Source organism: Rhinatrema bivittatum, chromosome 2 (assembly GCF_901001135.1).
Source record: "Rhinatrema bivittatum chromosome 2, aRhiBiv1.1, whole genome shotgun sequence".
NCBI lineage: Eukaryota > Metazoa > Chordata > Amphibia > Gymnophiona > Rhinatrematidae > Rhinatrema > Rhinatrema bivittatum.
The window spans coordinates 286,151,535-286,176,438 of record NC_042616.1 but is presented as its reverse complement, the minus strand read 5'-3'; the positions used below and the strand labels follow the sequence as shown (position 1 = coordinate 286,176,438).

The 24,904-nt window shown below is 42.3% G+C and overlaps 1 protein-coding gene across 1 annotated transcript in view; it reads right to left on the bottom strand.

Annotated features, from left to right (window-relative positions):
* Positions 1–24,904, bottom strand: part of CNTNAP2 (contactin associated protein like 2) — a 2,918,762-nt gene that overhangs the window by 1,372,614 nt on the left and 1,521,244 nt on the right. The window contains exon 10 of the mRNA XM_029589581.1: positions 5,454–5,560. Within this exon, the coding sequence (XP_029445441.1) occupies positions 5,454–5,560 (107 nt within the window). The remainder of the gene's footprint in view (positions 1–5,453; positions 5,561–24,904) is intronic.

Genomic DNA, 24,904 nt, shown 5'->3' with positions numbered 1-24,904 from the left:
GGGGGACATATTAAAACATTTTTTGATTATTGAATGTTTATTCATCAGATGTTTTGGAATATTTTATTGATGTTTCAGAAATATTAGAACAAATTTATGCAAGTTTTTAAAATTGTATATTTATCGGCTGTGTTGACATTTATTCTTTTTATTATCATGGCTTTAATATTATGAATGTTTTATATTTCTTGATTATATTGCTTGATGTTTTGAAGGAATAATAATACAGTCGGACTTCTGGCTTCCAGTACAGTTTTTGGTGAAACATTTCTATTTTGTATTTGGTGAGGGTTTTTAAAGGTTTTGTGTAATTTATATTTTTGATATGAAAATTATGGTACTTATCACTGGCATTTATGGCATTTTTGTCCTCTCACATTTCTATTTTAAACATAAATTTGCTCTTTATTAATTTCATTTGCATGCAAAAAAATAGTTTTGAATCTTCTTGCAGAAAATATTTTTTTCATTCACATATTTTATTTAATTCATGTTACTAGAGCACCTGGCAGCAGCAGCAAATTTTTTGATGCACCACCAACTTCAGCCGTCACCCTGCACCCCTGAATAAAACCATTTATATAGGTAGGTGAATAATTCTTTGCCAGTAAAATCAAAGACAATTAGGAGCCTGAAAATTAAAAAAATATTTGTGGGCTCCAAATATTATTTTTCAGTTGCTTCTGAATAATTTTAAATTTATCAAAGCTGTACAGCTAGCACCTGAATGTCCCATTTTATAGCAGTATATATTCATATCAATCCAATATTTGGCCACGTCTCATAGTAGAGGCTTAAGCCACTGGGTGTGAATCGAGTCTTAAATCTCTCACTTGTGAAATATTTTTCTGGTTGACTCTATTGCATTAAACCATACATTTTAAAGGAACGTGCAAGGAAGGGGCCATGTTTTGTCATAGCAGATTTGTTAAACACTTGTTGAACCCAGAAAACTGGCAATGCTTTATGGAATTAGCTCTACAAAACTTTTTAAAAGAAAAATCTGAAAAATCCAATGCAAAGCTGAAAATCTGTTTCAAGTTTTCCAAGAATGTGAAGTAGATTTCATCTGATCAGGAGGTATGACTTGGCTGTTTTCTGCCATGGCAGATTGCCATGGAAAATCCAAATGATTGTCCTAGAGGATTTGAGGAAAATCTGAAATTTCTATCAAGCTTGAATCAGGCAGGTAAGATATCAGCCTGGTTTGAGTTTGACTTTGAAGTATGCATCTGCAGTGCATTGTTGTAGTACCGAGATAAAACCAGGATTTGTTTTCAGAGTGTGCTACCTTTCATTGTACCAATGTGGAAATTATGCAGATCATACTTAATAACATGACCATTTGAGAGCACATACAGTAAGTCCTTCCAGATGTCTGACATCTGAAAGAAAGTTCTATATGGACTTGAAAACTTGCATGCAACATCTGCAGATGTTAATTGGAAGACTGTATTCTAAAATACTAGCAGTAACAAAAATAGTTTGCCCAGCAGCATTTTTTTCCTTCTTGTGTAGTTTTTTGGGAAAACAGGGCTACGGTTGTTGAATTTAGCTGAGACATCTAGATTCTGGCCAATATCACCAAGGGGAAAATCTTAAGCTTGAAGGCTCTAAGTTCCATAGTGCAAGGTGATAGCTATTTTAGGGTACCGATGCAGCAAGATGCAGAGCTGTAGATGGGTGTGTGCATACTTGAAAGCCCACACAGAACAAGATGATTTTCAAACACAAAGTACCCACACACATTGAATTTGAAAATTGCATTTTTGTGTGCTTAAATGTACATGACCAAATTTAGGTGAAGTAAAATGTGGTCGGCACTTTACCAGCATGTCATCTCCAAGTGTACTTTTAAAGATGTAAGGTGCACACAATCATCTAATACATGCCCCAGGAATGTCACTTGAATGCATCTTATTTATTTTTATTTTACACTTTTTATTTACACAGTTTCAAAATATAATCTTCAAGACAAAAATCCTGAGAAGCAACACGGAGCACATATAATACTGAACCAAGTTAAAACAAAATGATAAGATAAATATGCATGCATCTCTGATCAAGACCACTCAGTTAAGAGGGTGATCAACAACACAATCCACTAAGGGGTAGATTTTATAACATGGAAAAAGAGGTGGTGTATGGGCGTGATCTGGGCAGGGGATGGGCATTCCCAGATTTTAGCATTACAACAGGGCATAACTGTTTATGCGCACAAGCAAGCGCTGGGGTCCCTATTTGTACATCTTTACTTCTATTATGGATGGCATGTAACTAGTATAGTAAAAAAACAAAGAGAGTTAGCAAGGATTGAAAAGTTGGGGCTAAAAGAGTAAAAGGGAGGCAGGTTAATTAGGGGGGGTTAGGAAGTCCTAGACTTTATTTGGGCGAACTAAGAATGGACTGGGGAAACTGCTAATTGTGTCGGCATGTGTTGTATTAAAATCCCTCCACTTGCACGGTAAAGCCGATATTTGCACTAACATGCATACTCCCATATAAAATTGTGCTTACATTTATGCATGTATTGCCCATTTTATACCATATGTGCGTATGATATAAAATGGCCATGTCCCTACGTGCGAGCCTGCATACGCGCGTAGATATACATCCTCGCAGCTGTTTGAAAGTTACCATTTCAGTGTGCATTATTTTTTATTTAGTGCATATTAAATAAAATAAAAATAATAAAGCAAATCATAAAACAAATGGAAAACCCCTGATACAACAAAAAACCCCACAAAAATGTACTAGCTGCACAACTCTAAAACAAGCAATTTTCTCTCTTATTTACTGGCCCTTTAAATGAAATTTTCCAAAAAATGAAATGAATCAATAGGTAACAAGAACCTGAAGTCTGCAAGTATCACATAGTGGAACTATTATACCACAAAGAAATAAGGGCCAGATTTTAAAAGGGTTACGCGCATAAGGTACGCGCGTAACCCTTTTAAACCCCCCTGCGCGCAAGCCCCAGGACGCGCGTAAGTCCCGGGGCTTGCAAAAAGGGGCGGTCGGGGGCATGGCCACGGGAGGCGCGGTTTTGGATCGGGGGCATGTTCGAGGGCATGTGGGCGGTCCGGGGGTGTGGCCGAGTGCCCCGACGGCGCGCGTAAGTTACTACTGCCCGGAGGCAGTAGTAACTTTTCTGATAAAGGTAGGGGGGGGGGGGGGTCCTAGATAGGGCCGGGATGGTGGGTTAGGTAGGGGAAGGGAGGGGAAGGTGCGGGGGGGGGGGGGGGGGAAGGAAAGTTCCCTCTGAGGCCGCTCCGATTTCCTCGGAGGGAACGGGCAGTGTGCGCAGGGCTCGGCACGCACAAGTTGCACAAATGTGCACCCCCTTGCGCACGCCGACCCCAAATTTTATAAGATACATGCGGTTACGTGCGTATCTCATAAAACCCAGCGTACTTTCTTTTAAAATGTACCCCAGCATGTTTAGGAAAAGCTGTTCATTCACAGGCCAATGGAATATCAGTGCGGGGAAAACAGGCGCTTATGATTGAGTGCCCGCTCTCCCAATATGCACCAATTGACCTCTCTGGGGCACCTGATTTAATATTTAAATCAGCTGCCACAGTAAAAAGAAGGTGCTAGGGGAAACTGTGTGCCCCTAGTCCCTCCTCGGCAGCAGGCACCCAGGAAAGGTCAGCTGTCAGCCAGCTAGGAAATGGATGCTCGTTAATTGAGCATCCCTTTTCCTAACCTGACCTCTGGCACTTTTTTTTTTTTTTTTTAATTTGTCCTCCTTTTTGGTCCTCCAACTTAAGATCACCATGATAAAAATTGGAGGTAGTACAGAAAATTAGAAAATACTGCTTTTCTGTACACTTTTTGGGCTGCTCAAAAATTAATGCCTACTCCAGGCAGGTGTTAATTTCTGAGAGAAAAAAATATACGCATTTGGCACATATTTTTTTTTAATTGAGGGAGAATAGCTAATAGCCTCATCAACATGCATTTGCATGTGATGTGCACTATTGGCTTTGCAGGAGGTTGGGTATGCATTTTGGATGCACTATTCCCCTTATAGCATAAGGGTTGTGGATGGTAGGGGTGTGCATTCGTTTGCAACGTATTGGCAATCCACAACGTACATGCCATATTTGTTGTATTCGTGGGGGTCACGAAACATATGGCGAACCCCCACGAATACAACGTATCACCAACGAATAAACCCCCACCCTCCTGACCCCCCAAGACTTGCCAAAAGTCCCTGGTGGTCCAGCGGGGGTCCTGGAGTGATCTCCTGCACTCGGGGCCATCAGCTGCCGGTATTCAAAATGTCGCCGATAGCCTTTGCCCTTACCATGTCACAGGGGCTAACGGTGCCATTGGTCAGCCCCTGTTACATGGTAGGAGCACAAGATGGCGCCGGCCGTCCATTGCTCCTACCATGTGACAGGGGCCGACCAATGGCACCAGTAGCCCCTGCAACATGGTAAGGGCAAAGGCTATCGGCGACATTTTGAATACCGGCAGCCAACGGCCCAAGTACAGGAGATCGCTCCAGGACCCCCGCTGGACCACCAGGGACTTTGGCAAGTCTTAGGGAGGTCAGGAGGGTGGGGGGTTGTAGTTAATTAAATGTAAAGGGTTGGTATGGGGGTTTTTTTGGGAAACAAATACATATGTATCTAATGAATGGCTTGGAGTCCCTAGAGAACAGATGCAACGGATTTGGGTCTCAACGAATACGAATACCGAATGGGACGAATCCATCCCTGCTGCACATCCCTAGTGGACGCGCATCCAAAACATGCGTCCAACCACGGATTAAACAATGCACTCAACTGAGCACACCGTATTGCATCTGCCTATCAGTGAGTAATTAAGTGTCAAATTTGTCCTCTCTTACTTTACATAAGATAATAACAAACAGTCAACATGAAATATATTTCTATAATGAATTTATATTTGTATATCAGTGTGAAGAAAAGCTATGTATCCCAAGTAAAACACGGGTGACATTCTGGTATAAAGATAACAGCTCTTCTGATTAACCAAAAATAGCCTTTCTTACTGGCCTTTCTCATCTGTAGTTACTTTTTCCTACCACTTGAAGAGGTTCATTGCAAGCAAGCAAAACATGTCAAAAAATACCAAGTAAGTAGTGAACTCTGAATTATTACTACATCTTAGAAAACAAAGGCTTAATTAACTCTTGCAAAGTCTTCTGGGACTGGATTTATTCAAATGAGATAGGGTCAAAGCTGCATGAAGTTATTAGGTTGGCTGTATTGAATTTAAGTAGTTTCTCCTAACAGGCAAAATAAATCTCATCTGACTAGAAGGGGGATCATGCACACTCCACATTCAAGAATATAGCAAAAATTTGCTTTGCCAGTGCAGAGGCAGTTATTAGACAGACACTCAAATACTAATGAAGCAGCTTGTTAAAGTCATTCTCACAGTAGTATAGTTTTAAAAATAAGCAAAGCAACACTTACAGTTATGGCAGGTGGCACCACTATATCCTGTTCCTTCACAGTTGCATTTGAAGCTGTCCCATGTTTGGGTGCATATGCCACCATGCTCACAGTGATTGGGCACACATCTGTCAGAATGAAAAATAAGCATAAGCAAATAACTAGAGTAGCAGTCATTGTTGGCAGACATTGCTGTGAGCAGAAAGTTTCTGTATTTATTTATTTATTTGAATGTAGGCACCCTTGGTCAAACTGTATGTTTTGGTGAATGTTTTGTTTTGCAGTCTGCATAGTATTTTGAGATAGAACAGATAAATTATTTTAAATTAAAAAAATGAAGTGAACAGAAACTGACATGATCTCTGCATGGTACAAATTAAATATAAATATGATACCTTTCAGCAATTTTTATTGCAAAATGACTATTTGCCAATTTTAAACTGATTAAAAATTATAAAATAGTAATTATGGCATGTGCTAAAGTTTAGACACCCTTCCAGTTGATTCATTACCACTTTTAAAAAAAAAAAAAGTTATTAATAAAGCCCAAAAGATTGATAGACTTGTTAGACTTTCAGTTAGTCAGATGAAGACTGTTCCATTGTTGAACAAATACTCTAACCCAGGGGTGGCTAACTGTAGTCCTCAAGAGCCATAAACAGGCCAGGTTTTCAGGATATCCACAATGAATATGCATGAAATAAATGTACATATAATGGAGGAAGCGCATGCAAATTTATCTCATGCATATTCATTGTGGATATTCTGAAAACATGGCCTGTATGTGGCTCTCAAGGACTGGAGTTGGCCACCCCTGCTCTAACACATCTAACTTCTCAGGTTATGTTTGTTGTTCTGTCTACTTTCATAAACCATGGGCTCCTCTAAGTAACTGTCAGAAACATTTTTAAGAAATGGAAGTTACATGGAACTGATGAAGTCAAGGCAAAATCTGGAAGACCAAGAACATTCTATGACAGAGTTGCCTGAAAGCTGGTCAGGTCTGCAAAAATAGGATCCATAGAATACTACAAATGATCTGTTGAAAGATTTAAATGACCCTGGAGTAATTGTCCAAATTTCAGCATTGCTTACATAATGATCTACATGGGAGAGTTATCAGAAGGAAATAATTTCTACAACCTCATCTTAAGTATACAAAACAAAACCTTGATAAGCCTTGATAAATGTCACGCCCCTCTAGTCACCCTAGATAACAACTGAACCAGACAAGGAATAGGTGGAAACAGGCCAGAGCTTTATTGCAATTAATCACATTACAATGAATGAAATCCTAGGAACCTGAGCCATAACAGAGAATGCTAGCCAACTGTCAATGGGCAGGCAGTGCATCATCTCTGGACTCCAGGACTCACTGCTGTCAAGCAAACCCCTGTCATCACAAAAGGTACTCACTCCTCTTGGGTGTTCCGGTCAGCAAGTCATGCTAAAGCAAGTTGAACTACCCACTTGGGCGGGACATCCAGTTTGCTGTCCACCTGGGGCCATCAGCCCTGACAGCAGGCAGTCCCAAGTGAAATAGGTAAAGCATACCAGTCATGCTGTGCACTACCTCCAAAAGGAAACTCCCATCCCAGCTCAGGTACCTCAGCATCAAGCTGCGACAAAGAAGAATACATGATGTAATAAACAACTAATGCTGCCTAGCTGCAAATCGACCATAAAGGGTTGGAGGATGGGACACGGCAGCAGCAGTGGCGTGGGAAGCAGGCACAAAAGAGATAGACCAATGTGAATGTCCCTAGCTCAGCCTCTCCGCATGGTCGGGTTTGCCCCCCTGCCCCCGGTCTGCACATAAGTTCAAATTTCCCAATGGGGTATCAAGGAGCACCTTGAGTTATCCTAGTCCCTCCCCAGACCACCCTTGCCAAACTGGAGCCTGCCCAGCCTTTCCTGGCCATCTCCCTAGCACCGGCATTGTGTTGCCATATGATGATGTCACTGCATGACAGTGCTGTGCCATCATGACATTGACACATGGTGCTGGTGCAGGGCGGCAATGACACCACCACAACACTAGGGCATAAGGGAGGACAGGATCAGTAGACCCAGAAAAATATACTACCCCTCCTACTGCGGTGAGTACCTGGCCAACTTCACCAACCCGGCTCCATGCACGGCGCCAAGTTACAGGCGGCGTCCATGCACTGGCCTGGGCTCACGTTTTTCTTAACAATGTTTCTGTCAGTTAAAAATGCTAGCTAGAAGTGTTGAGATTTTTTTTATAGCCCTCCCCTGTATCATTAAAGTGAATTATCTTTATTTTCAAATGCTCAGATAGCTGCTTAGAGGAGACCATAGTTGTTGAAAGAGATAGAACAACAATCACAATCTGAAAGGTTAGAAGTGTCAGAGTGTTTGTTCAACTGTTGAATTTTCTTTACATGAATGATTGAAAGCCTAATGAGTCAGTCAATTTTTTAGGTATTATTAACTTTTTAAAAAAAGTAATAAGGAATCAACTAGAATAATGTTGAAACGTTTGCATGTCATATTCACTGTTTTATTATTTTAAATCTGTCAATATCAGCAAATAAACAATATTTTGCATTAAAAATTGCAGAAAGATGTCATATTTGATTTTGTAACAACAAAAGGGAACCAAAACCCAGTTTTCATAAAGAAATTATCCTGCAAGGGAGATTTCAAAGTAACAAAAACAATTTTTTTTTAAGAAAAACAGTCCCAAAAATCTCAGTAAGCTGGTCAGTGTGCCCTACATTGCACGGGCTCCTCGGTCTTCTCACTCATATGCTAGGACAATAGATGCAAGGGAAAAACAATGTTTTTAAATGGTTTTTGAAGCAATTAAAAATATCTTAGAAGCACTTTATTAACAAAGTCTACTGATTATTAACAATAATCTCATCACTCTTCTCAATAGTCAGTGGACTTTGTTAATGAAGTGCTCCTAATATATTTTTTAATTGGTTCAAAAACCATTTAAAAAAATGTTTTTGCCTTGCAGAGATTTTTGGGACTGTTTACCTTAAAACATTTTGTTTCTGTTATTTTGAAATTTCCATTGCAGGATAATTTCTTTATAAAAACTGGGCTTTGGATCCCTTTTGTTGTTGCATGTGTTTATCGGGATCTAGTAGGCTCTTCTTTTTTCATTAATTGAGATATTTAATTTTTATACCATATAGAGATTGAGTCAGCTTCTGTTCACTTACAGATTCATTGAAATATACAATGTGACCACTGGTGCCTAAACTTTTACACAAAACGTGTAAGATCCTTTTGATCCACCCTTGTGTCCAATTCTCCCTGCCTACTATATCACCACAGAATTTACTCAATCTCTGGTTTTCTCTCCCTGTCATCCTTACCACCAGCCTCCGTAATTCTCCATCACATGCTTAAAAACATTGATGTTTTAGTTTGTCCTGCATCTGCTGGTAGACTATTCTATATCCACCTCTCTCTCTCAGTAACAGATTTATGAGTTTTCAATATATCACACTAACACCAATTTGCTTCACTATGACAATTAATCCTTGTTAGTATAAACTGATTAATTTGTATCATGATGGGATATGCCAAGTGCACATAGGATCATATATCGCAGGTGTATCCCATTTTCAGACAAATTGCACATGAAGGGCAATAATGAGATAAATGATCATAAATGCAATTTCTTTTAAGCCATGTAGACCTAGTTTACGAATGTTTGGATAAGAATATCCCTTACCATGTTCCCTATTGTAGATTAGCATTTCTATTCTTATGGATTTCTCTCACACAGTATGGGACTGAATCTTTTAATACAAACAAAGAACGGCACTGGATTTCTGCATCTCAGACTTGCCAGTAGGACCTAGTAATGAGATGGCAGCTTGCCTGCTGTCTGGGGAGGAAATTAACCAACGTACAATGGCAAGCAGATGCTCCATTCTTTAGAAAAGATATTAACAAGCACTTCATGCAAAGAGCTTGCAACTATTTCTCCATTGTCCTACACTCCTCAAGCATAACTACTTTTACAATACAAGAAAATGGATAGCTGTGGTTATAAAGAAAACATGATAATTTTATTGTAAATATGCAGTTTATAGAATGGAAGGAGAATGTTCATTTGGAGAACGTTGCTGTATCAATTGTTTTATGTATCAATTATTTTTGATCTAATGGAAATTCTAATTAATAATTATTGATGCATCATAAACTATCTGGAGTTAAAGCTGTAACAGGAGACATCAGCTAATAAATTAAGACTAAATCTCTTCAGTCAACATTGTAAGGGGCAGTGTTGGCACAGGAGTACAGGAGATCAATTTTGATGTTACATTTATAGCGTGGAGAAATACAGTAGATATTTAGAAAAGTGCCAGAAAACTTTCCAACAACAGGCCTTCATCTAAAGTTATTTTAAAGAAAAATCTTTGAATCAATTTATACATAACAAGTAGAAAAATAATAAAGAGCAGATAAAGAAAAGGAGGAGGTAAAGAATGGCCTAAGGATCAAGGTAATATTCAGGGCACTAATACTATGGTGATGTCTAAATTAGCATTTCATGGCGTTTACCTATTGCTAATAGAATTGTCACTGGAGAAAACCAAAATGAAATCCCCTGACCTGAAATTACTCATCAATCAGGATTATGGGATTCGAGCCACTAAAACTCCCATAAGCTAATGCGCATGCTAAATCGTGGGCTAAGTCACCTTGGGGGCAATTTTCAATTTGGCACTTAGTTGCCGAGCACAAGATCCTGGTTGATGCATGTGCTGGACTTTGCAGCTAATTTTCAAAGAGAGACTACCTGGACAGTATGCCTTTGAAAGTTTGCTAGCAAAAAGACAGTGATTTTCAAATCTGGCGTGTGGGCTCTATATTTGGTGCATGTGCATTGGAGTGTGCCCAGATAAACATCCATCTTATAACCTGCACACAAATATGCGTACATTTTATAAAAATTGCTTGACTGCACGCATATGTGCACCCACTTTTAAGTGGCCACACATCTATGTGCATAAATCCCGCTTCTACCGCATAAGTTGGAGAGTTTTAAAAGGGGTGGAAGTCCACCGCATTGCCAGTTTCACCAGTTTGTCCACCAGTTTACCCACTTAACATCTAGTTCCTCCGAACCCTCTGGTTTGATGGTATGCACTCCTTCCAGTTACCCCAGTCTTTTTAAACTCCTGAGAAATGGATCTGGTTTTGTTTTTTTTTAACTTACACCTCGACTCTAGGAGAAGTTACTTTACTTGCCACAGGACCTGGCAGCGTGCCTAAGCGCCGTAAGTATTTACACACACACATCTCTTGACCACACCCCAAAATGTCCATGTCCTGCCCAGAACATGCTCCACCCATTTTCTGAAAATGTTTTAGATGTGTGCGCAGTGGGAGATTCATGCGTATCTAGGCTGCTTTCAAAATGTGGTCGTCGCACGCCAGCCCGACTTGTGTGCACATCCCCCAATTGATGCATGTGCCAGGATTTTAACGTTCACCTTAAAGTGTGCACTTACAAAGGGCAGATATACTTTGCAAGTTGTTTTTCCTCCCTGGCCTGAGCACTCCTTTGAGCATGCTTCGTTTTAACCTGGCGAAAAGCAAATACACTCCAGAAGTCCATCCCTATTTCTAGCCAGGCAGAAGAGGGCAGTTTTCAGCCAGACCGATCTTTCTGCATAAAGCACTTTTTACCTGGGAAATGGCTTTGAAAATTGCTTTACAATGGGGCAATTTTCAGCTGGTCCCCACTTGGCAGGAGAGCATAGGGAAATTTTCAGCTGCGCAAAGTTTCCATTGAAAATTTCCCTAAAGCTAGGCGAGCAAACGTTGGCCACCAAAATTTAGGTTTGCCTTTTGTGCACTGTGAGTTGGTGGCTGAAGTTAGCTCCCTGCTGCTGACAATAAGCATTAGGTAGCTAAGACCCCCTACCTCCAGACCTCAGGTATGCCCCTGGTGACACAATTTTTTTTCAGTGGATAAGTTTCCACCTGGTGAAATCTGTCACCTAGATTTAGCTGCTGTAAGGGAAATTTCTTCCCCTTTGCATTTAGCCACCTAAATCCAGACTTAGGGGACTAGATCACACTGAAAATGCACCCCTTAAATCTTAGTGTGCAGGTAATAGCAGGAGCAGAAATGGAAGCATTCACATGCTAAATTTTTATGGGTATGAACAGCTAAATAAGGAAAATGGCAGGCAGATTAAAGCTTAATGAGTTTCTAGCATCCTAATCACTAATAAGAGGCTGATGCAATACCATGCACTCAGGCTAGCACACAGGTTAACCCATGGTTGGATGCACGCCCATACCCCCTTATTCAATAAGGGGTAGATTTTATAAGATGCACACATTTTATAATGTGTGCAGCGACATGTGCCATTATAAAATACAATATCTACGTGCACATGTATGAGCGGGCAGGTTGTGATTTTTGCACACAAGGGGGGGTGATTTAAAAAAAAAAAAATGTGTGGAGATGCGACCAGGCCATTCCCAGTTCCCTCCAGTCCACTCCAAATAAAGAGCGGACTGGGAGGGATCTTCCCTTTCCCCCTACCTATTCTTCCTCCCTTTCCCCTACCCCTGCCTAAATAAGTAGAATTATTTGTGTTTTAAAACTTAATTCATCTTCGCTGTTGAAGTAAGTTCTGCACACCAGCCGGCTGCAAGTGCGTGATTCCTGGGGACAGAGCCTAATGGCCGCTGTCCTGGCCGTCCCCTGCCCACCCCCGCCCCTCACAGACCCTGACCCTGGCCTGCCCCTTTCACAGAGCCCGGCACTTCCATGCATATTTGCATGCACTTCCCGGTATTTGCATGCATCAGGTTCTGAAAATTTACCCGTAAAGGGATTAGCACATCCAAAATGTGTGTCCAAGCCAGCGCATAGCTATTGGCTAATAGCGCTCATCACATGTAAATGCCATGTTGATGAGGCTATTAGCTGGTAGCCCCTTATGTAAAAAATAAATGTGTGCCAGATGCGCACATTTTTACCCTCTAAAATTAATGCCTGCCATGGAGCTGGCATTAAGTCTTGAGGAACCCCAAAAGTTTAACAGAGAAACAGAAAATACTGCTTTTCTGTGGTTCCTCTGACTTATTATCATGTGATAGTAAGTCGGAGGACCCACAGAAAGCAGCAACGTAAAAAAAAAAAAAGTCTTGCAGTCAGGTTAGGAAAACGGATGCTCAATTTATGAGCATCTATTTTTCTAACGCTCGCATAACCATTTCTCTTGGGCGCTCGATGCCAAGGAGGCACTAGGAATGCACAATTTCCCCTAGCGCTTCCTTTTTAATACAGCGGCTCATTAACCTACTGCATCATGTGCCCGGGAGAGGTGGATGGGTGCACGTTAGGAAAGCAGGCGTTCAATCATGAGCACCCGTTTTTCCCACGCGGATATTGCATCGGCCTATAAATGACCTGTTCTTTAGCTATGTGACCAATGGAGACATTTTAGCACTAGTACCTACTGACCTGATCATTACCGCTATGAAGAGATATCAACTGGGAGCAAGCAGTCTGTGACCAACACAAAGGAGTTCTTCTGACTGCTATATAGAAGGAAATGCAATAGCACAGATGAGATAGAGCATGGTAGAGACAGAGGAGAGGGAATACAAGGACAGAAAAGAATGGAGGATCAAGTGAGAAGGACAATGATGAGAGAGGGGAGAGAAAGAAAAGAAGGACACCTTACTGAGAGGGAGACAAAGAGGAGATTGCAAAGGATGGAAATGAGAGCACAAAAGGAGGAGAGCATTAAAGAAGTGGACACTAGGGATGTGAATCGTTTTAGGACGATTAAAATTATCGTCCGATAATTTTAATATCGTCTTAAACCGTTATGGAACACAATACAATAGAGATTCTAACGATTTATCGTTATAAATCGTTAGAATCGTGAGCCGGCACACTAAAACCCCCTAAAACCCACCCCCGACCCTTTAAATTAAATCCCCCACCCTCCCGAACCCCCCCCAAATGACTTAAATAACCTGCGGGTCCAGCGGCGGTCCGGAACGGCAGCGGTCCGGAACGGGCTCCTGCTACTGAATCTTGTTGTCTTCAGCCGGCGCCATTTTCCAAAATGGCGCCGAAAAATGGCGGCGGCCATAGACAAACACGATTGGACGGCAGGAGGTCCTTCCGGACCCCCGCTGGACTTTTGGCAAGTCTTGTGGGGGTCAGGAGGCCCCCCCCAAGCTGGCCAAAAGTTCCTGGAGGTCCAGCGGGGGTCAGGGAGCGATTTCCCGCCGCGAATCGTTTTCGTACGGAAAATGGCGCCGGCAGGAGATCGACTGCAGGAGGTCGTTCAGCGAGGCGCCGGAACCCTCGCTGAACGACCTCCTGCAGTCGATCTCCTGCCGGCGCCATTTTCCGTACGAAAACGATTCGCGGCAGGAAATCGCTCCCTGACCCCCGCTGGACCTCCAGGAACTTTTGGCCAGCTTGGGGGGGGCCTCCTGACCCCCACAAGACTTGCCAAAAGTCCAGCGGGGGTCCGGAAGGACCTCCTGCCGTCCAATCGTGTTCGTCTATGGCCGCCGCCATTTTTCGGCGCCATTTTGGAAAATGGCGCCGGCTGAAGACAACAAGATTCAGTAGCAGGAGCCCGTTCCGGACCGCTGCCGTTCCGGACCGCCACTGGACCCACAGGTTATTTAAGTCATTTGGTGGGGGATTTAATTTAAAGGGTCGGGGGTGGGTTTTAGGGGGTTTTAATGTGCCGGTTTTGCGATTTTACGTTTTTTCACGATTTTTCACGATATTTTACCCCCCCAAATGGCAACAATACGATTCCCTCCCCCTCCCAGCCGAAATCAATCGTTAAGACGATCGAGGACACGATTCACATCTCTAGTGGACACAAAGGCTACTATGTGCCAACATTTTTAGATCCAGGACTACCCTGCTGGGGCTTTTGGAGGCAGAAGTAATCGAAAGGTACCCTTTGAGCTTAAGAGGTGCTTATGGCCTTACACGAGGATCTTAAGGATAACACTGATCCCGTGACAGACATGTCTAAATGCCATATCCAGCCTGGTCAAACTGCTGAGCTCATTGCATTTATTTATTTTATAAATTTATATTCAGCTGATCTACAGTTCTCAGTGGATTACATCAGCACATATACAGTTAAAACACCAAAGCAAAACAATATCAGCAATGTAAAACAAATAAATACATACAGGGAGAGCGGAGTAAAGAGCACACACATTTAGGTAAACACCAGCAAAATAATGTGCGGCAGTCAATTAAACTGGACAATAGCACTTTAACCAAGACACTAGTATTTTAATTTAACATGTGCACACAGCAATTGTGCACAAAGGTTAATCATAGAGTAAAAATGAGTAATCACAAAGAGCCCCGACACGGCCGTGTTTCGCGTCAGGCTGCGTCAGGGGGACCAATTCCAAAAATTCTTAGTAAGAATGAATCTGCAGCTCAAGTCGTGGCAAAACCATGGTTATGCAGCAGTAGAACAAAGGAATCCCGAGCGGACTCTCTTACGTGTTTAACAAAGCGTGAAGAGAATGGGTTTGTCCCCCGGGACCATCGCAGAGAAAGAAAAACAAATTCAGGAGCCGGACCCGAAGGTCTCTATTGCTGAAAACATATGACTTTTCAAGGTGTATGTGCAGTTGGCAACAGGGGGTCAAAAGATTTATACGTCTAGACCCGACATCTTGGAGAACTGTAAATGGAGGATTCTGTAGAACCAACTTGCACATGGAAAGCATTATCGCGAACAAATAAATACAACATAAAAATTCATACAAGCAAATTAGCAAAAGAAAATCAATAGAAAATTCACAATAAGCAGAAGATGCTATCTAGTACAACGGTCCTCAACTAGTGTGTCGCCAAGCACCGGCAAGAGTGTTGCGCACTTCCTGGTCTCCTGCTGCTCTTCTCTCTCTCTCCTCCACCCCAGCGAGATGCACACACTTCTTCAACAAACACTGCTACCGTTCCTGCCCGGGCTCTCAGCATATTCATGCCCGGAGGGGAATGATAGCAGTGTTTATGGAAGCCAGCAACAGCAACATGGCCTTTCCTTCTTCCCGCCCCTGCGGCCCGGGAAGAGGAAGTGATTTCTGCGGGTGCATGGGAAGAAAATAGGGCCATGCTGCTGCTACCGCCGCTGCAGAGATCAAGTGTCTAAAGGCGCCTTCCACCTCCAGCAATTGCAGGAGCACTTCTGTCTCCTTTCTGAGGCAGTCCTTTACTGCTTCAGACCCGGGGCAGTGAATCCCTGGATTTCCCAGACAGCCGCATGGTACAAAACGCCCCTGGCCACATTTTTAGCTGACTATTCTGCATCGCGAGGATCGTAGCACAGGAAAACAGCTGAGTGCTGCCTTCTTACCGTTGCAGGGCTGTGAGGAGTCTCTCTTGCTGTAGTTCCCAGCCTGTCATGACTCTACTTTAATAGAACACACCAGCTGCCCTTCTCAATCACCCAGTGTGGATTTAGGATGCCTCATGCTATAGCTGCCATGTGTGTTTGGGGTGGTTATGAGTGAGTGAGACAGAGAGAGAAAGCCAGCATGTGTGAAAGCGTGTGAGAGAATGTGTGATTGAGACTGTGTATATAAGTAAGATAGAGAAGGCATGCGTGTGAGAGAGAGTGATTAGGGAGGTGACTGTTGTGTGTGAAAGAGCAAGAGACTGGTCAGGGAGGTGATTGGTGTGTGTGTGTGAGAGAGTGGTCAGAGAGGTGACTGGTGTGTAAGAGAGAGATTGGTCAGGGAGATGACTAGTGTGTGTGAAAGACAGAGAGAGACTGGTTGTGGAGATGACTGGTGTGTGAGAGACAGAAACTGTGTGTGTGTGTGTGTGTATATGTGAGACAGAGTAGTCATGGGCCCTATGGAAGAGAAGCATGAGGACAGAGCTTCAGCAGCCATTGCTGCTTCTGGAATGTGATATTAGCCTGCAAGGAAAAGGAATAGGAGAGTTGCTGGAGAGGGTAAGTAAAGGTGGCTTTTTGTTTTTCTTTCTTGATTGACTGCCATTTTAATTATTGGGTATTATGTGATATGTCTGCTGTTTGAAATATTTTATTGATGTTTTGAGATTTTTTAAATCATTTTGTAAGTTTTTAATGATTGGAGTTATTCTACTTATCAGTTGTTTTGAAACATTTATTATATTTATTATTCTAGTTTTAGAATTATTATCTTATATTTCTTGAGGAATGTATAAGTAGAAATGTGCAGACAAAAACTGATCTGGAAACAGCAAGAAGCCAGACTGAGTGTAAGCAGTGTAACAATGGAAAAACAAAATCATTAACTTGATGGTCACTTTATTCAGTATTTGGTGAGGGTCTGTCTGTTCTGCGTGTGGACCCAGATAAGTGTATTCTGCAAGCTTGTAGTTTCTGTGTTCGTATCTATAGCAGCTTGGCTTGGTTTGTTTTCCTAATAGGAGGTATATTGGTGTTTAGGGCCTGGTTAAATATTTGTAGTTTTGCCTTTTCATAGGTAGGGTTGTTACTGTTTAAATGAGTTTCATAATGCAGGTGTAACTTTTTGCGCATTAGTTTGTATACATTTATTGCAGATCCTGGGAGTCTGGTAGGTGCTATATTTCTGTTTCCATTTCTCCAGTTTTGAACTGCATGCAGAGTGGCTTTTTGGGGGTTTCCATTCCAGTTTCTGTCTCCATATTTGTAATTTGGAGTCTTTCTGTACTTAGTGAAGATTAATTCTAAGTGTGTGACCAAGGTGAGGTATTTTACTAGCAAATAGGCATTTGTATCTTATTTGTTGTGCTTTCTCAATGAGACATGCACTGGTAGTAAATTACTGTCTTTTCATAAGGAGAGCTATTGCACCTGGTAGGAAAGAGAAGTTTATGTTGCTGTTACTGAGATGACTCCAGAGATATCTTTTTTTGTATGGTGAATTGTACGGGGAATGTCCTAAATCTGCTCTGTACCCATTGTTGGGGGGTCGGGATGGTTCCTGTAGATGCAGAAAATATGTTTACATTTAGCCCCATGATGATCATGTGTTCAGTGTGTCACGCATGTGAGAACCATCTGCAGGTGTGTCCCAACAGAAAAAAAAAGGTTGAGAAACACTGATCTAGTATATGCCATAGAGAACAAGTGTGTTTTCAGCAATTTCCAAGAACAAAGCAAGTCTGACAGTGCTCTAATCTCATTCGGCAAGTTAGTCCACAGACTAGGGGCAGCAACAGAAAACATTCTATTTTGGGAAATAGCAAATTTAATGTCTTAGGAGATGGTATCTCCAAGAATTTTTGTGAAGTAGAGCGCAGCACCCTTACACGGTGATAGTTCTGAAAAGCAGAAACAATACATTGTGGAGCAAGGTTATAAAGGGCTTTAAAACTAGGTATAACACTTAAGTGAATGTGACTAGCCATGAGAAGCCAATGTAAAGTAGCCAAAACTGGAGAAATGTGCTACCAAATTGGGGTACATGTCACTAGGTGTGCCACCAAATTTCAGATTAATTGTAAAGTTTCGATAGAAGATGCAAGTAAGCATAGGTAGAGAGAATTATAATAATCCAATGATGAGAGAACCAAAGCTTGGCAACAGTAAGAAAATCAGAGGAACAAAGAAATGGCTTCACAGAACAAAGCATACACATTTTTAAAAAGGAAGATTTGATTAAGGAATTAATATGTTGCAGAAGAGTGTGAGAGGAATCCACAATTATATCTAGGTTCTGAGCATGTGAGGAAATCGGGATAGTCTGACCTTCAAAGTTGAAAGATGGAGGAAAGCCAGCCACCTCAGACCTGGCCTTGACTTGATTTCAGTTTTCTTGATGTTCAGGGCTAACCTGTTTAAAGAGAACCAATTATTGATTTCAGTCATACAGTTTGAGAGCATAACAAAGGCATTTGCAGGGGTAGATGTTCTAGGGAAGAAGAATTGTATGTTGTCAGCCTACATAATGTATGATAATCCAAGCTTTCTGAGAACAGCGCAGAGTGGCAATAAATTTTGAAGAGCATAGCATTCAAAGATGAGCCTTGATGTCCACCAATGGACAGGTTATTTGAATCAGACATAGCATCAGCTATTAAGTCCCAGAAAGAGCGAGAAGAAAGTTATAATGAAAACCACGAGAAAACAGACAAAGTAATACCCAAAGAAGTCAAACGTCTCAACAGGATAGAGTGATCCACCATGTCAAATGCAGCGGACACATCCAAGAGCACCAGCAGAAAATTAACATTAGAGTCAAATTCTCTCCTGATAATATCGAAAGAGGACAACAGAAGATGATGATCAAATTTGAATTAGTGACTGGAAGGGGGACAGTAAGCAAATCCACGGTTCTGGTGCTAAACTTTCAAAAGGGAAACTTTGATAAAATGAAAAAAATAGAAAAAACCTGAAAGGAGCAGCTACAAAAGTAAAAAGTGTGCAAGAGGCATGGTCATTGTTAAAAAATACCATCCTAGAAGCACAGTCCAGATGTAATCCACACATTAAGAAAGGTGGAAAGAAGGCAAAACGATTACCGGCATGGTTAAAAGGGGAGGTGAAAGAAGCTATTTTAGCCAAAAGATATTCATTCAAAAATTGGAAGAAGGATCCAATAGAAGAAAATAGGATAATGCATCAATGTTAGCAAGTTAAATGTAAGACATTGATAAGACAGGCTAAGAGAAAATTTGAAAAGAAGTTGGCTGTAGAGACAAAAACTCACAGTAAAAACTATAAAAAATATATCCGAAGCAGAAAGCCTGTGAGGGAGTCAGTTGGACCGTTAGATGATCGAGGGGTTAAAGGGGCACTTAGAGAAGATAAGGCCATCACAGAAAGATTAAATTATTTCTTTGCTTCGCTGTTTACTGAAGAGGATGTTGGGGAGGTACCCATACTGGAGAAGGTTATCATGGGTAATGATTCAGATGGACTGAACCAAATCACGGTGAACCTAGAAGATGTGGTAGACCTGATTGACAAACTTAAGAGTAGTAAATCACCTGGACTGGATGGTATACACCCCAGAGTTCTGAAGGAACTAAAAAATGAAATGTCAGTAAAAATTTGTAACCTGTCATTAAAATCATCCATTGTACCTAAAGACTGGAGGATAGCTAATGTAACCCCCATATTTAAAAAGGGCTCTAGGGGTGATCCGGGAAACTACAGATGGGTTAGCCTGATTTCAGTGCCAGGAAAAATAGTGGAAAGTATTCTAAACATCAAAATCATAGAACATATAGAAAGACATGGTTTAATGGAACAAAGTCAGCATGGCTTTACCCAAGGCAAGTCTTGCCTCACAAATCTGCTTCACTTTTTTGATTGAGCTAATAAACATGTGGATAAAGGTAAACCGGGAGATGTAGTGTACTTGGATTTTCAGAAGGCGTTTGACAAAGCTCCTCATGAGAGGCTTCTAGAAAAAGTAAAAAGTCATGTGATAGGTGGCGATGTCCTTTCGTGAATTACAAACTGGCTAAAAGACAGGAAACATAGAGTAGGAGTAAATGGACAATTTTCTCAGTGGAAGGGAGTGGGCAGTGGAGTGCCTCAGGGATCTGTATTGGGACCCTTACTTTTCAATATATTTACAAATGATCTGGAAAGAAATACGACAAGTGAAGTAATCAAATTTGCAGATGATACAAAATTGTTCAGAGTAGTTAAATCACAAGCAGATTGTGATAAATTGCAGGAAGACCTTGTGAGACTGGAAAATTGGGCAAGTACAAGATGATACATATAGAGAAAAATAACCCATGCCATAGTCACACAATGTTAGGTTCCATATTAGGTACTACTACCAAAGAAAGAGATCTAGGCGTCATAGTGGATAACACATTGAAACCGTTGGTTCAGTGTGCTGCGGCAGTCAAAAAAGCAAACGGAATGTTGGGAATTATTAGAAAGGGAATGGTGAATGAAACGGAAAATGTCATAATGCCTCTGTATCGCTCCATGGTGAGACTGCACCTTGAACACTGTGTACAATTCTGGTTGCACATCTCAAAAAAGATAAAATTGCGATGGAGAAGGTACAGAGAAGGGCTACCAAAATGATAAGGGAATAGAACAGCTCCCCTATGAGGAAAGACTAAAGAGGTTAGGACTTTTCAGCTTGAAGAAGAGATGGCTGAGGGGGGATATGATAGAGGTGTTTAAAATCATGAGAGGTCTAGAACGGGTAGATGTGATTCGGTTATTTACGGTTTCGGATAATAGAAAGACTAGGGGGCACTCCATGAAGTTAGCATGTGGCACATTTAAAACTAATTGGAGAAAGTTCTTTTTCACTCAACGCACAATTAAATTGCTCATGGAGCATTGGACAGGGCTAAGGACTTTTCCTGAAGAAAGGATTGCAACCCCTGAAAAATTCAACACATGAAAAGGTAAAGGAATCCAAACCAAGAGGAATCAGAGCAGTACTCACTGAGCTACCTTCACTTGCTGAGGAACCAGTTAGGAGAGAACCAAATACAGGTGGCCCCACCTAAGTCCTCTTTACCCAGAACCACATCTGGCTGGGAAGAACCAGGCTTAGTGAAATCAGAGGAAGACAATTCTCCCTGAGCCTCCAAACAGCTCTGGCACAAATCAGCAGGCACTCCTGGCTGAGATGCCCGAATATGACAAACAGTGCAAAGCGAAAGACGCTTAGGCTTCTTAGGTACAGGCGCCATAATGGTCAACAATGTACTGAGTGGTGGCTGGAGGCATGCATCTAGCTGGTTTTTTTTATATTACGCACTCAACTAGGTGTGCAAAAATTAGGCATCCAACACTTAAGTGTGCACATCTATACGCTTACCTAAGCGGCCAAAAAAGTAAGCGCACAAAAACTAAAGCACCCAATACGACCTGAGTGCAGGGAGATGGCACTTAATTTGAGTGAGCAGACTACAAGGCCTGACTGTGCACCCAAAAATGGAGGGCACACTGGATGCACAGCTAGACGCAGAGACCGGACCAACAATCCTGTAGAGAACAGCCTTAGTAAACGCTCGAAAAGCAGTTGCGGTCTACCATGCAGTGTGCAGCGAAAAGCCTCGGAGTGGGGCTTAGGCTAAGAAAGCTGCTCAATCTGCCAGGCTGCTCACATCCCTTGACCTCCCATGGAGTGGGAAGAATGTTAGAGTGGTGCTCCAGGTTCGGAGACCGGAGGAGGAGGAAGCCCTTCCTTCTAAGTCCCTGTAAATTTCTGTGTAATTTTTTTTAAACTTACCAGAGCTCAGCCTTACCTGGCTGAGTACAGAGATTGTCTCTGACTGTGGGGGGAGAGAGGGCATGTGCTGTGACCACCGCTCGCCTTCCTGCACCCGCTGCCTTTCAGCAGCTAAGTTCATGCTGACTGAGAATCAGCCAATGGACCAAGGCACTCGTCCGAGTGTTGCGTTCTTGCCTGTTTTCACCCTCGCTCCACCCTCTCTACCTCTGTGGCGATTCCCTTCGGGTCTGACGGACAGATGCTGCCGCGTTTTCTCCTTGCCACTTCTTTCCGGAGTCCCCGGGCTGGCCTGACACTAAGGATCTGCCATGTTCCTGATGACGTAAGGGCGTGCGCACGCGCTCCAGAGTTTGTACCGGCAAAAAAAGGGCGTGAACCACGGGAGCGTTCCCCCTTAGTGACATCATCCGCTTCCATGTTAAAAGGTCTTTGTTTGCAACTACGAATCAGGTTAGCAAGGGGAATTCTTTCTCTGCTGCTCTGCCTCCACAAACGTACCAAGGGGTACCTGCTCCTTGGGGGCCCGGCTCTCTCTTCTTGATTTCAGATTCTAAGACGGGATCCGGTACTCGCTCCTCGAGGGCCTACGTCCCTGAATGCTCAGAAGACTCCCTATTGCCTGGAAGTGATCGCAGACGGGAACACTGTGAGTTCTATTGCAGATAGGAACTGGTATTCGCTCCACGAAGGCCCATGTTCCTAGTACTGAAGACTCTCTTCTATCTAAGACGTTATCACAGGTACGGAGATCGTGAGTGATTATTGCAGGTTGCAGATAGGAACCGGTACTCGCTCCAAGAGGGCCCATGTTTCTAAAACCCTTCAAAGACTCTCTTCTATTTCAGAAGTTATCACTTACCTATATCTTCTGAATTACTATTTCATATTGCAGATAGAACTGGTACTCGCTCCCCGAGGGCCCATGTTCCTAAAACCCTTCAAAGACTCTCTTCTATAACCCTCCAAAGACTCTCTTCTATTTCAGAAGCCATCGCATACACAGATATTGTGAATTCTTATTCCAGATTGCATTTAGAAACTAGTACTCGCCTAAAGGCTCCTGATCCTGAATATATTGAAGACTGTGTTGCATAGGAGCCATTACAGATATATCTACAATTGTGAGTGAGTGTATCATCTACTGGTTATGTATCCATCATATCCTGTCTACTCACTACCTATAGTCTCTCTCTACAGCTCAGCAAACCCAGTTCCAGTATCTGAAGGACTTCAGCCCTGCCAGGTACATCAGCTCACTACTGCCACCTCTGGTAGTTCTACTACCTGTCTAAATAAAGAACTATCTGTGTCTGTCTCCATACTCCAGCCTAGCCGGTGATCCCTCTCAGGATATCCTCCGGGGGGCGTTGTCATCTGCCATCGGCCCAGGGATTCACCAACTTACATTGGGTACTCTTCCCCTGTACAATACAACAAGAGTTGTATTGTACAGACTGTCACTCTGTGGGGAGCCAACCCACTACAGATTGATAACTCTGCCTACAGAGTATTATAAATTGCCAGTTCCTCCCCTTCGGGGTACAGCATTGATCAGATTGCTAACTCCTCCCTTCTGGAGGAGCTGATCATTAGCAGATTGCTACTCCTTAACCGGAGAAGTAACAGATTGCTAACTCCGCCCCTTGGGGGAGTTGATCTACATCAGATTGCTAACTCCTTCCCTCAGGGGAGCTGATCTCTAACAGATTGCTAACTCCTCCCCTCGGGGAAACTGGTTGATAACACAGAGAGACCAGGGAAATCACCTCAGGAATTCTCAACTGTGGGAGGGACCATTTGGTATCACCACAGGAGAGTGGGGTGAAGCAATTCCCAGTGGGGAGATGCACATCCACCATCTACTGGAGATGGAGAATACTGGCGGGCTGATGTCACTGCAGGGGTATATGTACTGTGATGTCAGCTTGCTCATAACCCATTTGTTCTGGATTCATCTGACTGGATGCTAAGAAATGACAAGTTTGGTTTGTGTCCAAGTGGGCCTGAGGCAGTAGTTTGGGGAGAAACAGTTAAATTGGAAGTAGCAATGGGTCATGAACAGCTAGTTGACAATGGCTGAACAGGCTGGCAGGATCAACACCTGATTGAAAATGGCAACTCCTTCTTCAGAGCTTCATACAGTACCTAACCAAGCTGGCTTTTCGGTTGCTAGTTGGAATCCAAGGATGCCAATTTTTAGAGATATAATTGTGTGCCACAAATAACAGAAAATGAGTACAAAGTACTGTACATATACTGCCTTCAATACAATTGCTGCCTCAGATTAGCCAAAATCCCCGCTGACATGTGAAGTGATGTTAGTAGGCTAGGGTGAACGAGGAGAAAATGGAATTGGGGGTTAGGGAGAAAGAAGAAGCAATAAGTTACAGGCCACTCATATGTTTATTTGGAGATAAATATTATGGTAAATTGAAATCATAGAATAAACTTTGTTTTAACCAAGTAATTTAAACGCACAAGACTTTTTTCACTTGATAATCGTACAGTCCAAGTCTTGGTTTGTTTTTGCTTCTCAAGACAGAAATGTGCTAAATGCAGGAACATGACAGCATGTCACACAGATGAATAAGTCATCTCTCAGCGGGTGCAGCATTTAAAGATACAGGGCAAGGTGATTGACTAAGAATTTTCTAACAGCTTATACCAGATCTTTGAGAAGTAGGACAGTGCACAGAGATCAGTCAAACAGCAGAGGTTTATAAAGAAAAGTAGATTTCTCCCATGGCTGTGTGTTTCACGCTGCATGCATTTGCCGGGAAAACTGCTTCTTGGCATATGATTTGGAAGTTCTAATGCTGTTGTTAAGGTTTAAGAACACAACTTATAACTTAATACCTCTCAAAAATAGATCTAAGGTCAAGTAAGTGCCATCGCCAGTCAGAGAAAAAAGCATATTTTCCATCATCAATTCAGTGAATAGGACTCTGAGGACTCAGGGGTACTTGCTAATAGAGGCTGAATAAAAGAGGATGGGAAGTGAAGCCATAGCAGTCAGAGCACAGAGCTGTGAAACTGATGGGAAGATTGGCGCTTCTGTCTACTGTTTACCGAGACCCCCCCAGAGCAGTCATTTCACATCCCTAGACTCAAACTTCAATTGCAAGGATTTGGAGCATGAGACTTAAGTTAGCACCCAGGGGCTCAATTCAAACTTTTTTATACTTTGGATACATGGCTGCACTGGGAGGCTTTATTGCAAGAAAAGCCAGACTCGACTGGCTAATCTTCCACAA